This window comes from Haemaphysalis longicornis, unplaced genomic scaffold, assembly GCF_048455015.1.
Source record: "Haemaphysalis longicornis isolate Haplotype H1 unplaced genomic scaffold, Haemaphysalis longicornis Haplotype H1 scaffold_5, whole genome shotgun sequence".
Classification (NCBI taxonomy): domain Eukaryota; kingdom Metazoa; phylum Arthropoda; class Arachnida; order Ixodida; family Ixodidae; genus Haemaphysalis; species Haemaphysalis longicornis.
In genome coordinates this window covers 208,637,152-208,650,023 of record NW_027526385.1, presented here as the reverse complement: position 1 = coordinate 208,650,023, position 12,872 = coordinate 208,637,152, and the positions used below count along the sequence as shown (strand labels likewise).

Genomic DNA, 12,872 nt, shown 5'->3' with positions numbered 1-12,872 from the left:
GAACTCGCCCACGGTAAGCAGCTGATTTAATTAGGCCAAAGCATCTTAATCCCCGCACACCTTCATCGCAACGCTGTCACTTCACAGAGCCCACGATTTGACAATATCTCATCTTTCCTCAAGCCGGGGTGCTTACACCTGCTCTCTCGCCAACGAGCTTTTGACGGCATTGGCACAATGCGATGTTTCAATGTCTCTGAAGTGCCGTAAAATATCTGCACAGTGGTATGCCCCCCCTCTTCGGAAGGACAACAGTCTAGATGCACCAAGTGTGGTTCACCAGAAAGAAATAGATGACGGCCCTCAAATGAGACAAGGAGTGCTTCTTTGCCAAAGGCAACCGTCACACAAATTCGCAGGAGAAATGTTATGGGCCTTAGCTCGTGTCAGATTTACGTGGTTGGGATAAGAAACGGGGCTCTCCGTCGTAGTACGGCTTCATTCGGAGCACGTGCACTAACTTAGAAAAATAACGGTCGTGAGCAGTGTGCCCTACATCAGGTGACAATTCGCAGCTGACCACGCTAAGGTAGATAAACTTCCCGCAATAGTGAGAGATCAGTTTCTGCGAACGTCCACGCATTCGTAGTGGTGTTTAAAGAGAATCCCCGTCAAGAGAGTTGTATTCGCTGCCGTGCTAGCTGGCCTGTTTGCTCCGTTCTTTGCTCAAAACAAGAGAAGGCGCTGTATTTTAATCATGAACCGTTTACATGCCCTTAACAGTCGTAATGACAGTGCCACCGTAAAACCAGATGAAATGGATTTATTGCTTTGGTCTGTTGAACTGCTCTGTTGTATGCGAACTTTGTGTAGGGGCAAATCGTACCCTCTATTTTATGCTATACGTCAACACACATTAGGAGCATGTCGTTGAGGTTTCTCCTATTTCTCTCAAGCATTTACCAAGTATAAATTGTATAGAAAAGTTCTGAATTCACGTGAGCTAGCTGATTTTATAGTATTTAATCCTTTTCGTAACCAAGTTACAAAAGATCTACGTGAAGTCACAAGGAGCAGGAGGAGGAGGAGGCAAAATGTTTATTGAAAAAAAAGAACGGTGGGTGGCGTCCTCAGTTCAGGAGGCCGCGCGCCACCGCGGCTCGCGTGGCCCGCTGGATCAGGCTGAGCTGCTCCTCCAGGTCCGAGCCGGTCAACGCGCATTCCCACTGCTAGGGGGTAGGGTAAGGGAGAGGAACGGGTGTTGAGGGCACAGGAAGACGAGGTGGGAAGACGAGTGGTAGGAAGACGAGTGGTAGCTGGAACTTGACAGTCCGGGGAGTTGTACTCGAAGCGTGAGGGGGAGATGTTGGAGAGGATGGTGGAATTAAAGTATGTGCCAGTTTGTAGTCTGCGCCAGATTCGTGATTCTTCGACGGACAGCGTAGGGTGAGGCGGAGGATATTTTCGGCGAGCGTGGCGGTAGTGGGACAAGATGTCGGTGAAGCAGGGTGGAAGAGGATGGATAGTGGCCGTCGTAGAGTCCGAGCCGCCTGGCCCTGTAGGGAACGCCCGGAAGTGAAGCTCGCGGGCTGCAGCATGTGCTGCTTCATTCCCAGGGAGTGAGGCGTGTCCCGGGGTCCACACGGTTGTTATTGTAGGTAGGTCGCGAATGGCTTTCAGGAGCTTGAGCGCCGCCGGGGGTACTCTTCCCTGGAGGTAATATCGGCAGGCTTGTTGAGAGTCTGTGATTATGGTTAGGCTGGTGGTGGGTGTGTGGGTGGCCGCCGCGAGGGCAATGGCGGTGGCTTCAGCAGCGTTCGAAGAAAGATGAAAGAAAGTAGCAGTGTTGAGAACGGTGCCGTCGTTGTCCGTGACTGCTAGGGTCGAGCGGGGCTGTGATGGGGTTCGGGCGATGTCGCTATGGCGAGCATCCGGGGCTGAGGAGTACTTTCGTTCAAGGTGCTGCACTCTGGCTTTGCGTCGGCCTGGGTTGTATACGGGATGCATGTGACGTGGAATTGGTGCCACCTTGATGATGGTCCGGATACGGGGAGGGAGGGGGTGAAGCTCGCTATGAGGGTTCGGCGTGGGGCGGCCTAGTGCCCTGAGGACGGTTCAGCCGGTAGGAGTGAGGGACAGGCGTGCCAATTGACTTGTCTGTTGGGCTTCGAGGAGTTCTGAGATGGTGTTATGCAGCCCCAGTTGAAGCAATTTCTGTGTGGCGGTGAAAGCTGGGAGGCCTAGAGCGATCTTGTAAGCCCGGCGAATGAGCGCATCCAGCTTGCTCTGTTCTTGAGGTTTGAGGCAGACGTAGGGGGTGCCGTATGTGAGGCGGCTTAGAAGTAGGGCGTGAACGAGACGGCAAGTGTCCTGTTCCCTCAGTCCATGTTGCTGTGTGCAGATTCGCCGGATGAGATGGATAAGTTGCGATATCGTGGCCTGCAGCTGGGGGAGGAGTGCTGCTCCAGACCCATCTACGTGAAAAGGCACGCCGAGAATTCGCAGGGTTTAACTTTCGGCACCAGTGCATCTTTGATAGTTACTTGAGGGTCTGGGGTGGTGCTCGGGGGTCGACCACGCGTTCAGGCGCGGAGGACCAAGAGAGCGGACTTTTGGGGAGCACAGGTTAGGCCGCGAGGTGCGAGATACTGGAGGGTGAGGTCGATAGCTTGTTGTAAGGCATCTTGTTGGTAGCCTGGTGAGCCTTTGTTTATCCAAAGTGTCATATCGTCCGCGTAAAAGGCGTGGTGTAGATCCGGAATGGTGGAAAGTTGTTTAGGTAGTTCAAAGAGGGCCAGATTGAATAGCAAGGGGGAAATAACCGACCCTTGGGGAGTCCCTTTGGCTGGTGTGTTGAAAGTAGGGGATTGGTATGGGCCAAGGCGGATAGTTGCAGTTCGGTCAGTAAGAAAGGCGCGCACGTAGTCAAAGGTTCGAGGACCGCATTGAGTGTGAAGGAGCCCTTGCAATATGGCGTCGTGCGTCACGTTGTCAAATGCGCCCTGGACGTCTAAGGTGAGGATGGTGCTGGGGTAAGTCTTGCTGAGGTTGTCGATAATTTGTTCTTTTAGTTGGATGAGCACATCTTGAGTACACAGGTGATTTCTGAAGCCACACATGGTATGGGGAAAGAGATCTTTAGTTTCGAGGTAGGAAGTAAGCCGGGAGTGCACCATGTGTTCGAAAAGTTTTCCCAGGCACGATGTTAGCGAAATGGGTCGCAGATTGGTGGGGGTAACAGGCTTGTGCGGTTTGGGAATTAGGGTTATTTCTGCGTGACGCCATTGAGGGGGCAAGGTGCCTGCTTCCCAGTGGTGGTTGAAAAGACTGAGAAGGGATTCTTGGGCTTCATCGTCGAGATTCCGAATGAGCTTGTTGGTGATCCCATCCCTACCCGGGGTGGTATTGCGAGTGAGGCGTCCGAGGGCTTGTTGGAGTTCGGCGTGGGTGAACGGGGCATCAAGTGCTTGGTTTGGCGGACCCGTGTAGCTGGTGGCCGGAGGGGGTGGGTGCGTGACTGGGTGGCTGAACAAGTGATCTCTGATCGAATGTAGGAGTTCTCGGGGAGGCCGGTCACTGTTATGTATGAGTCTATGAATTTGGTGGTTGGTGGCTGTTCGAGTGGGTTTTTCGCCGATTACTTTTCGGGGGATGTGCCAGGTGCGCTTGGGGCTAATAGTGCCTCTTAGCTCATCGCAGAAGGAGTGCCAGTTTTGTTCGTGCAATGTTTGAGCGTACTGGGTCGCTTGTAAAGTGATTGCCGCAATACTTTTCTTGAGGGTGCGGTTATGCTTTTGTCGTTCCCACCGTTTGACTAGTCCTCGGCGGGCTGCCCAGAGATGGAGCAAATGGGCGTCGGCGGCAGGAATCTTGTCGGTGAGGGGAATTGTTTCGGTATGCTTCTGGACGAGATTTTCTAGGGCCGATGTCCACTCTTCTAGGTTTTCGGTGATTGAAGGAAGGGCGGTAGGATGCTTGCGGAATGCGGGCCAATTAGTGATCTTTGTGAAACCAATTTTTCGGGTTGTGTGCAATTGAGGTATCACGATTTTAATGAGGTAGTGGTCACTTCTGAGGGTGTCTGGAGTCCTTTGCCAAGTCAAATGACCTATGTTGGCTGCGAATGTGAGGTTTGGGGAGGTGTCGCGTTATACACTGTTCCCCAGTCTGGTTGGAGTGGCCAGGTCATAGTAAAAAACGAGGGCGTGATGCTGGGTGGCGTGGAGGAGGGCTGTTCCATTTTTTGTAGCCTGGGAGTATCCCCAAGAGTAGTGTGGGGCGTTAAGATCGCCGTGCAAAAAGAAAGGATTTTGATGCGCTGTCTGCTTGGCGTCGTGCACGAGAGTGTCGATTGCTTGCAAAGAACTTAGAGGTGGGCTGTATACGTTTAGAACAAAAACGCTGGGTTCGTTTCTCCGAGTTGGAAGAATTTTGACAAATGTGTGGGCGATGGGGGAGGTTAGGGTACGTTCTTGGGCGGTGAGGTACTGGGCCACTAGTATTGCCGTGCGGTGTAAGGGATCTTGGGTGTAGGCCGTGTACCCACGAATTCCAGGGGCAGGCGTGTCGGTTTCCTGGAGGGCGATGACATCGGGAGGGGCAGGGGTGATGTAGAATCGCAATTGCGCTTTTTTGTTATTTAAGGATCGGCATTTCCACTGATAGATGGTCAAAGCCGGGGTGTTAGACATCGTCGTTGGGGAGGGCTGTGGCTACGGCAATAGGATCATGTGTATTGGGTGGTTGGAGTTTGGCTTTCTTGGATTGCGAGATAGGAACGGAAGAGTTGCTAGCGAGGGCCTTCTCAATGTTGGTGATGCGGGCAGCAAGCACTTCGCTCATCTTCTGAATAGAAGTCAGGGTTGTTGTGATTGTCGATTGGAAGTCGCCGATGGCCTTTTCCAGGCGTTGGTCGACGAGGGGGATTATTCGTGTTGGTATGCTCTCTTCAAGGATGGCGGCAGCATGCTCGGTTTGTAAAGTCTGTGGTGGGAGAGTTTGGGGGGGTTATTGCATAAGGAGGGGCTTTGAATAGCAGCTATAGCTGACGCCCATTAATTGAGGCGTTCGCTGAGGGCAACTTGTTGTTGCTGGATGTTTCGAAGGACTTCATGAAGGTTGGGATAGAGGGAGATTTGTTGAGGTGTTTCCGATGAGCTGGTTGTTTTGGGTGGGAGGAGGGAGGTGTCATGAGTATCGGGAGTTTTTTGAGAAACTTTCGGGGGGTTAGTGAGTATGGGTGGGAGAGGGGGGAAGTCGTGAGCAGTGGGAGTTTGCGCTACGATGTTGAACCAGCTCACCTTGTTGAGGCCGGGCGCGGTGCTAGTGGGCGTCTTGTATTGGCGGGTGTTCTGGCGGGCAGTCTTCGTCGTTTCTGCAGGGGGCGGTGAGAGGACCCGTCTCGGGCCGAGTATGGGCAGGACGCGTTTCGGGCAGTCCTTGCTGGCGGTGGGATGTGCTTGTTGGCATAGTCTGCACGTTGGTTTACAGTCGTGCTGGGGGGATGGGTTGGCGACGTGGCAGCGGGGGCACTTCGGTGAGTCCGGGTAAGGGCAGATGTCTTGACGATGTCCGACGTCCTCACAGAGTTGGCAAACCTGGGCGATGCGGCGGTAGGGTCGGCAGCGGTGAAGTACACAGCCAACTCGAACGTAGTAGGGTACCCGGGTGCCGTTAAACGTCAGGAGGGCAGATGGGGTGCGACCCATGAGCCGAGCGTGCAGGAGGAGCGGGCGGTTGGCTTCCAGAAGTTCTTGTAGGCCGTCCTGGGTGATGTCCTCTTCGAGACCGTGGATCACGCCGCGGCAGGTGTTGGGCGGTGGTTTCATGTACGGTGCAAGCTCATAGTTGGCACTGCCGAGGTTAATCGCCGTTATTTTGCTTAGCAGAATTGCTATCTGGGCATTGGCTGTACTTGCCACCAAGAGGTTGCGATCCTGTTGAGCTTCCACAATGACTTCGTTGAGAAACTGCGTTCTCGAAATGGCACTTGCTTCAGCAAGACTTGCAGCAAGGGTGCGGGGAGCCCAGGCAGCTATATTGAGACCAGATCGTGGTCGATAAATGATTATGTAGTGGCTGGCCGGGAGGCGTGGCGGCGGAGTTACGCGCGTCGTTGTAGTTGCTTTTGTGCCTTCCGGTGGATGGCAATGCGGCTGCTTGGCGTCAGGCAATTTGTGTCGGGCAGCAAGCACCGTCTCCCAAGGATTATCGGGGGGTATGGTGCGGCCACTTAGCTCGTCGAATTCCATTTTGACGGTGGTTGGTGCCGGCTGATGGGATGTCGACGGGTCACCCTGGCCTGGTGCTGTAGCGGTGGATGTCATGGCAGGAACGACGATGTCGCTAGGCCTGGAGACGTGGCTTAGCGCGGGCGGCGAGATGGGAGACCATGACGTGGGCTGCAACACTGTCCTTTCGAGTGTGGGGGCTCAGTCGGCTGTCTACGTATTCCAAAAGACGTGCCGGAACTGTTTGTAGTGGCCGTATGGTGGTCAATATTGAAGGTCCGCTCTTGGAGGGAGATAAATCGGGAGCCGAAGCAACTCGTGTTCGGTGGCGTTGGCCCCCTGGCGGCGGAATCTGAAGTCACAACAAATTATTATAATGTCTCGTTTGACGCTTGCATGAGTGATAGGAAAAAAGTTTGGAAAAGCCTAACTCAATTTGCAATCGTAAAACTGAACTACCACATACAGTGCAAATCCGTAAATATGGACTTTATATTGCCGAACAATTAGTCCCTGATACTTTTAACGAGCAGCTTTCCAGCATAGGCAGCAGTAACCGCGATCTCAACGTTTTCCGTTTTATCACGACCAACTCTGTCGACACTATTTTTCTTTATTTTACCAGTGCATCAGAGGTAATTCGTATTTTCCAGGAGGTGAACAATAGCACTACCTGTGATGCCGACGGCCTGCAAATTAAACCAGCCGAATTTGTCAATAATGTTATTGCTCCAGTATTACTGTATGTTTATAATCTACGCCTGTCATCAGGAACATTTCCTAAAAAAATGCAAGTGGCGATGGTTCTTGCATTGTTCAAAAAAGGAAATAGACCATTGGTATCCAACTACAGGCCGATGTCAATACTTCCTATCTTTTCTTAAGCTTTCGAAAAAAAATATCTTCAATCACCTATCCAACTTTCTTGAAAAGAACTCAATGTATCAAATTGTCAGTACGCCATCAGAAAACGAAGGTCGACATATCTCGCGTTACTTGAGCAAAATAATTCATTCTGAAAAACATTGAAAAACGACAACTTACATTAGGTGTTTTATTTGACTACAGCAAAGCCTTCGATATTATAAATCAACTACTGCTAAAAAAATGCGTTACTATGGTATCCGCGTCATAGCTTCAGAACCTATAACGTCATACTTAGGTCACAGAAACCAATTTATTCAGGTAAATATTCTCCGCTCTAAAATTAGACAACTACACTTAGGCGTACCACAAGACAGTATTTTAGGGCACCTTCTCTTTAACATCTACAATAATGACATCGTGAACGCTGACACTGATACAAAATACATAATTTACGCTGACGATGTTACTTTCCTTGTTTTATCATGTGATGTCATGCAGTTGGTACAAACCGTTAATGAAGTGCTTGAAAAAATACACAGAGGGTCAGCGGACAACGGCTTAAGAATTTACGTAGACAAAACGAAAGCGATGCTTTTTCAATCCAAAAACAGAAATATCTATTTACCGGGTAATGTTATGTTACACAACTACAAAATTAAACTGGTGATGTCTGCAAAAACGCTACGTGTTTTTTCGACCACGACATGTGTTGGAATACACACAATAATTTGCTTGCAGGGCAACTCTCGCGCATAGTTGGATGGTACACTCTGTACGTGATCTTCCGTATAAAGTAAAGTTACTGTTGTACAATTCGCTATTTTAAGTTATTTTAACTATTGTTGTCTTGTGTGGAGCACAACTTCTGCATCTAATATAAAAAGGTTCTTTTGCTACAGAAAAAACTTATTGTACTTCCATGTAATGCACGTTACGATGCTCCTACTGCCCCTTTGTTTAGTAAACTTTGTCTACTAAGATTCAAGACATGCTTAAGCACCGCTTAGCATACACAAATACTCAAGAACGCCGAAACAACTCTAAGAACATTTCCTTGAGAGCTAATCTCTAAATTATTTATACGCCCCGTCTGACTAGACTGTCTGAACGTTGGCACGTTCCACGACCACATACAAAATACACTTTGCAGATGATTGGGTACCCCTTCCGATTTTGTTGAATGGAGTTGCATTTATTGGCTGTGATATTAATTCGTGTACATAATCTATGCTGTTTAACTTGTTTGTTCGGAAAGACTATGATGCTTGGGAATAGTTCCCTAATGTTTTTGTGCGGTTTGTTGCGTATACTTCTTTTTTATAACTATTGCCTTCACGTCCTTATATCCACTTATAAGGAGCTATCTATTGTATTTTTGAATATATTGTATTTTCTGTTCTAGTTCTGTTTGTAACCCACAAGCGGTGTCTATGTATTGCTTTTTTGTTTGCTTTCCCCGCTGCTGATGTTTGTTTGTTTTTTCTGAGCATGAAGGGTGTAGGGCTCCGTCAAGTTGCTGAGTGCAACTTTTTACCCTATTTTTCGCAATAACGGTGTACGTTTATGGAAATAAACTTGAACTTCAAGAGGTAAGCAGTTTTTCACCAGTGATTTGTGTAGATTAGTATAATGATGACCTGCATAAGGTAAGCTGTAAAAGCTGCGGCCGCGTCTGCTATAGAAATGTGGGGAGCTCTATGCCGTAAAATGACGTTCTAGACGAAGAATTGAGCTACTTGCGCAGCAGTTTATTTTGGGACAGATGCTGTTTTGTATACAGGGGAGGATACTTGGTCGCCACCATGATCTATCTGTTCGCATTCGTGGAGGTAGAAAATGGGCACACGAGGTACATGATCACTTGTTTGAAAGGCGCTATTCTTAGTTCTTTTGGATGAAGAAGCAGTACCAGTTACAAAGGCGAAATCTTATTTCTCTGGCACTCACGGCAGCTGTTGACGTATTGCTGAACTATTGGCATTAGCAATCCAACTCTGGCATCTACGTTGGCAAGTCTGGCTGACCCCAGCACTGTTACACAGCTCCTGCTGACGTATAGAGCGGAGGAAGCCATGGCCACAGCTTTTACAGACGGCACCCTGCTCTAAGGGTGCTTAGGAAAATAAAGTTTGCTTCCGTCCTTCCTTTGGCGAGCAGTATACTTCGACCCTCCCTGCTGTACGGCTGACGCACACGTGTCCCTGCCAAGGTTTTGTCGTGGCAGGCTTTAAAAGTTTCCTGGTGCATCACAGTGGGCTCATTTTGGTAACACGTCCTCGCAATGTCTGAGATCCCCTTTGCACAACGCTTTGTTCTGTAAGCTAGCGAACGAATTGTTGTGGAATCGGCATCCGGATTTTGAACATTGAGGGTTTCTAAATGCTATACTACAAGCAGCACTCCAGAGCCTCCTCTTTGCAGTTGACCTATTTTGGAAGGAATTGTCGAGAAGGAACGTCTGTGTTCGTTCCCGGACGTGCCGAATCGATGGGCGCTTGCGATCACCAATGATCACTGCTATACTTTCTTCTTGAATTTCAAACCAACCGTCAGCTCACATTTCGGCCGCCGGAGACTTTATAGTGAAGCCCCCGTGTGGGTCTTTGAGGTTTGTTAGTCAGCACAAGAAAGGGTGGTCACTGGTAACTCCAAAAGGCCTAGCTGAGAGGTACGACGGAAAATTATTGATGGCACAGACGACGGTTCACATGGTTGTTCGGTTGGTGAGTTATCCACCAGTGCTTTTGAAAGTGTGCGGCTGGTAAATTCTAGAACTCGTTAGGATCCACCACGCCAACTTACGAAAACTCCTCCAAGGCCGATGTGAGTGGCATTGCTGTTGATCTCGGCATTTGTGTGTTTGTCAAAATGAGCCAGTACGGGCGCTCTTAGCCGATGCTCCAGGGTAATTAGGGCAACTTGTAGCTCTTCGTGCTGTGAAAATGTATGTCGCCTATTGACAGATGTGCTAATGCTTCCGCATTCGTCGGGAAACATCGAGAGAGGTGCTCCCTTTTTCTTGGTAATTGCTTACCGCTATTCAACAGCTCATTTTCTACGACGATGGGTGATGCACCACCAAACTAGGGAAGAATTGCTGAAGTTTTTCCTGATAATAATCCAAACACCTGGGAAAAGTGCCACGGAATAAAATCATGTTGCTGTCCATAAGAACGATCCGGAAGAAGCGCTTGCTACGAAACTTTTCTGCAGAGGTTTATTAGTAGGAGTACGAAAGCACCCTAGAACACTTCCACTAGGTGCCGTACACAAGAAGAATAACTGTATACTATAAAACAGTGATTTTCATTCGAAGACATCATTATTTCAGTATGACATCAAAGATCTATAACACGCTTCGTTGTAAGAAAACAGTTTTTTTAATGCAGAACTGCACTTTGGGTCAATTTAAATGGAAGGGGAGGCGACAGGTGGTGGAGTTCTACTCTACATGTCAATACAAAATACATAAAAAATTCGCTGACAATTACAATGCTCGCTCATGCAAAATATGTAGTCAGTGCGAACTTGCTCTCTTTTCGGGGATGGCGCATGCCTGCTACATGTCACGAAGTGATCACGGACCTGTCACCGCCCGAATGCACACTATAAAATCTGCGTTTTCTGATTGTGCGATGCGTCGGTGGACTATGTTGAGGTCTTTTCGCCATACTTCGATCCTCCGTGTTTATGTTCGCTGTTCTGTTCGTGCCCTTTCCTTCCCTCGGTTGTCTCGTAACGCATCTCCGCCGCAAAGAATGTCTTGCATGCGGCGTGCTGCCATTCAACTAACTCTTGGGGCATACTTGCCTCTACCGCTTTACGGTGGTTCTATCTCGCTCGTCTTCGGTGTTTTATTTGATGGCTTGGTTCTAACAGATGACGGCACCGTGCAACTACTGGATCGGGCCCCTAAGCCCTGCGCAATAAAACTAAATCCTATGCATGGGCGACAAGAAAAAAAGTTCTATAACAGCGAAGCTATTGTAGCTGGCCTTACAGTGTTGAGTGTAACGCGTTAAAATAGCAAGAAAAAGCTGAGCGCTCGTGAGCGCCTGCCACGTGACGACTGTCAACCGTCCCTGAGATGCCCAGTGGGTTTTAAAAAAAAAGTGGCCAAAATGATAAAATTCCAGCATTGCCGGGAGCGCGTGCCTCGCGGTGACTGCTCAGTGCGTATAGCAAAAAACAAAAAACACTGGGAAAAATCCTCGGAGAGCTTCGCGTTGCCTCGCAACCAACAACATCGCAGCTTACGCAACACCTGCGCCACAAAACATCGACGCAATTGTATGTACAACGCAGCCGCCGCTGTGGCTCAGGGGCTAAGGCGTAGTGCTGCTGAGCACGAGGTCGCGGTTTCGGTTCCCGACCACGGCGGCCGTTTTTCTGATGGAGGCGAAAAGCAAAAACGCCCTTGTGTACGACATTTCGGCGGACGATAAAGATCCCAGGGTGGTCAAAAGATTCTGGAGCCATCCACTACGCGCGCCTCATCGCCCGTGTTGCATCGGCGGATTAAACGCTACTATCAATCAATCCATGTACACCGCCCGTGTTTCTTGCCTATTCACGCTGCCGCTGCGCCCCAGGTATCATCAAGCCCTACTGCGCTTTAAATCCTTGGAAGAGGAGTCACGAAGTTATCGATGCATATGACGTTGACTACTATACCCTGATTCCAAAGACACTGTATAACATGTAAATGAACAATTTACACTTGTAAAAATTATGTCGATGTGTCCTTAAATGCTCACGTAGAAAGAAATCTTGCAGCATCACTATGGTTCCCGCCTTGCCCGACGTAATGGAAGCTTCGCCAGTTCTAGCATGCGAAAACAAAACATCGTTGACAACTCTTGGTAGACCACTCAGATACCAAATTCAGACCAAGAGGTCAAAAAAGGAAGACGTGTTGCCGTACTTTGAGATCAATGACAAAAAAGCTATCATTTGCGGTTACTTAAACTAAACACGGCTAGTAAAATAAGTCAAACCTGCAAGCGTGGTTTCGCCTATGACTTGTGAGAGCATTTTTACAAGAGGTTATGTGCAAATACGATTTTTATCTTTAGCCACATACCTGCTCACATGCGGACTGTGTCCATGGTTGTGTAATAATGGGAGATTTAATTCTTTGCGGGTCCCGGCCGTACATGTACGGCATCGGCAAGCACTTTCCAAATGGTCAATGAAGTACATGTACGGCATTGCTTGTATCGTAAAGAACGCGCTTTTTTCGCCAACTTCACTTGCTTGGCGTGTGCTGCCACACTTTGGAAATACGTCGTCTTTTTTCCTTGCGCCGATGGCTCTTCTTTTTATTTTTTTTATGATTTACTTCAGCGGCGCGCCGGCTATCATTTGCGCATCTTTAACGAGGGGGCGCACTTGGTATGGCCCACCTTGCGCCCGGGTGCCTCGCGCTTCTTCCGCCTGCGACAGAGCAAGGTCGCCTGCAAAACTGATGAGGCTCTTCTTTCCTTTTTTGTTGTATTTTATCAGCTGTTCGCCTTCAATTCGTTCCCGCTTCCAGCTCCGCGCGCAGTGGCTGGTTTTGGTATCGTCCTCCGGGCGCTTCCCGGTGTTTTTGCCCGCGAAACTGATGTCTATCTGATTTTTATTCACTCAAAAGGAGTCGGCTTGATACTCTCGCGTTTTTATTAAGAATGTTTCTTGTGTTACTCATGAAATAACCACAAAGATTTAACAACATAAACCATTTTTTTTACTTTATGTTCACCTTAAAAAATTACTATAATTTTTCTCGAGATAGAATCATCCGAAGAATTTAAATCAGCAATAAAAAAAGGAGCCTGGGGGGCGCATTTGTCG

At 48.8% G+C, this 12,872-nt stretch overlaps 1 protein-coding gene across 1 annotated transcript in view; it reads left to right on the top strand.

The window, feature by feature from the left end:
* LOC144140087 (uncharacterized) overlaps nucleotides 1-3,494 on the top strand; it is an 88,712-nt gene extending 85,218 nt beyond the window's left edge. Inside the window, exons 4-5 of the mRNA XM_077672276.1 lie at nucleotides 2,342-2,446; nucleotides 3,253-3,494. Of these exons, the coding sequence (XP_077528402.1) occupies nucleotides 2,342-2,446; nucleotides 3,253-3,494 (347 nt within the window). The remainder of the gene's footprint in view (nucleotides 1-2,341; nucleotides 2,447-3,252) is intronic.
* Nucleotides 3,495-12,872: the final 9,378 nt, after the last annotated feature.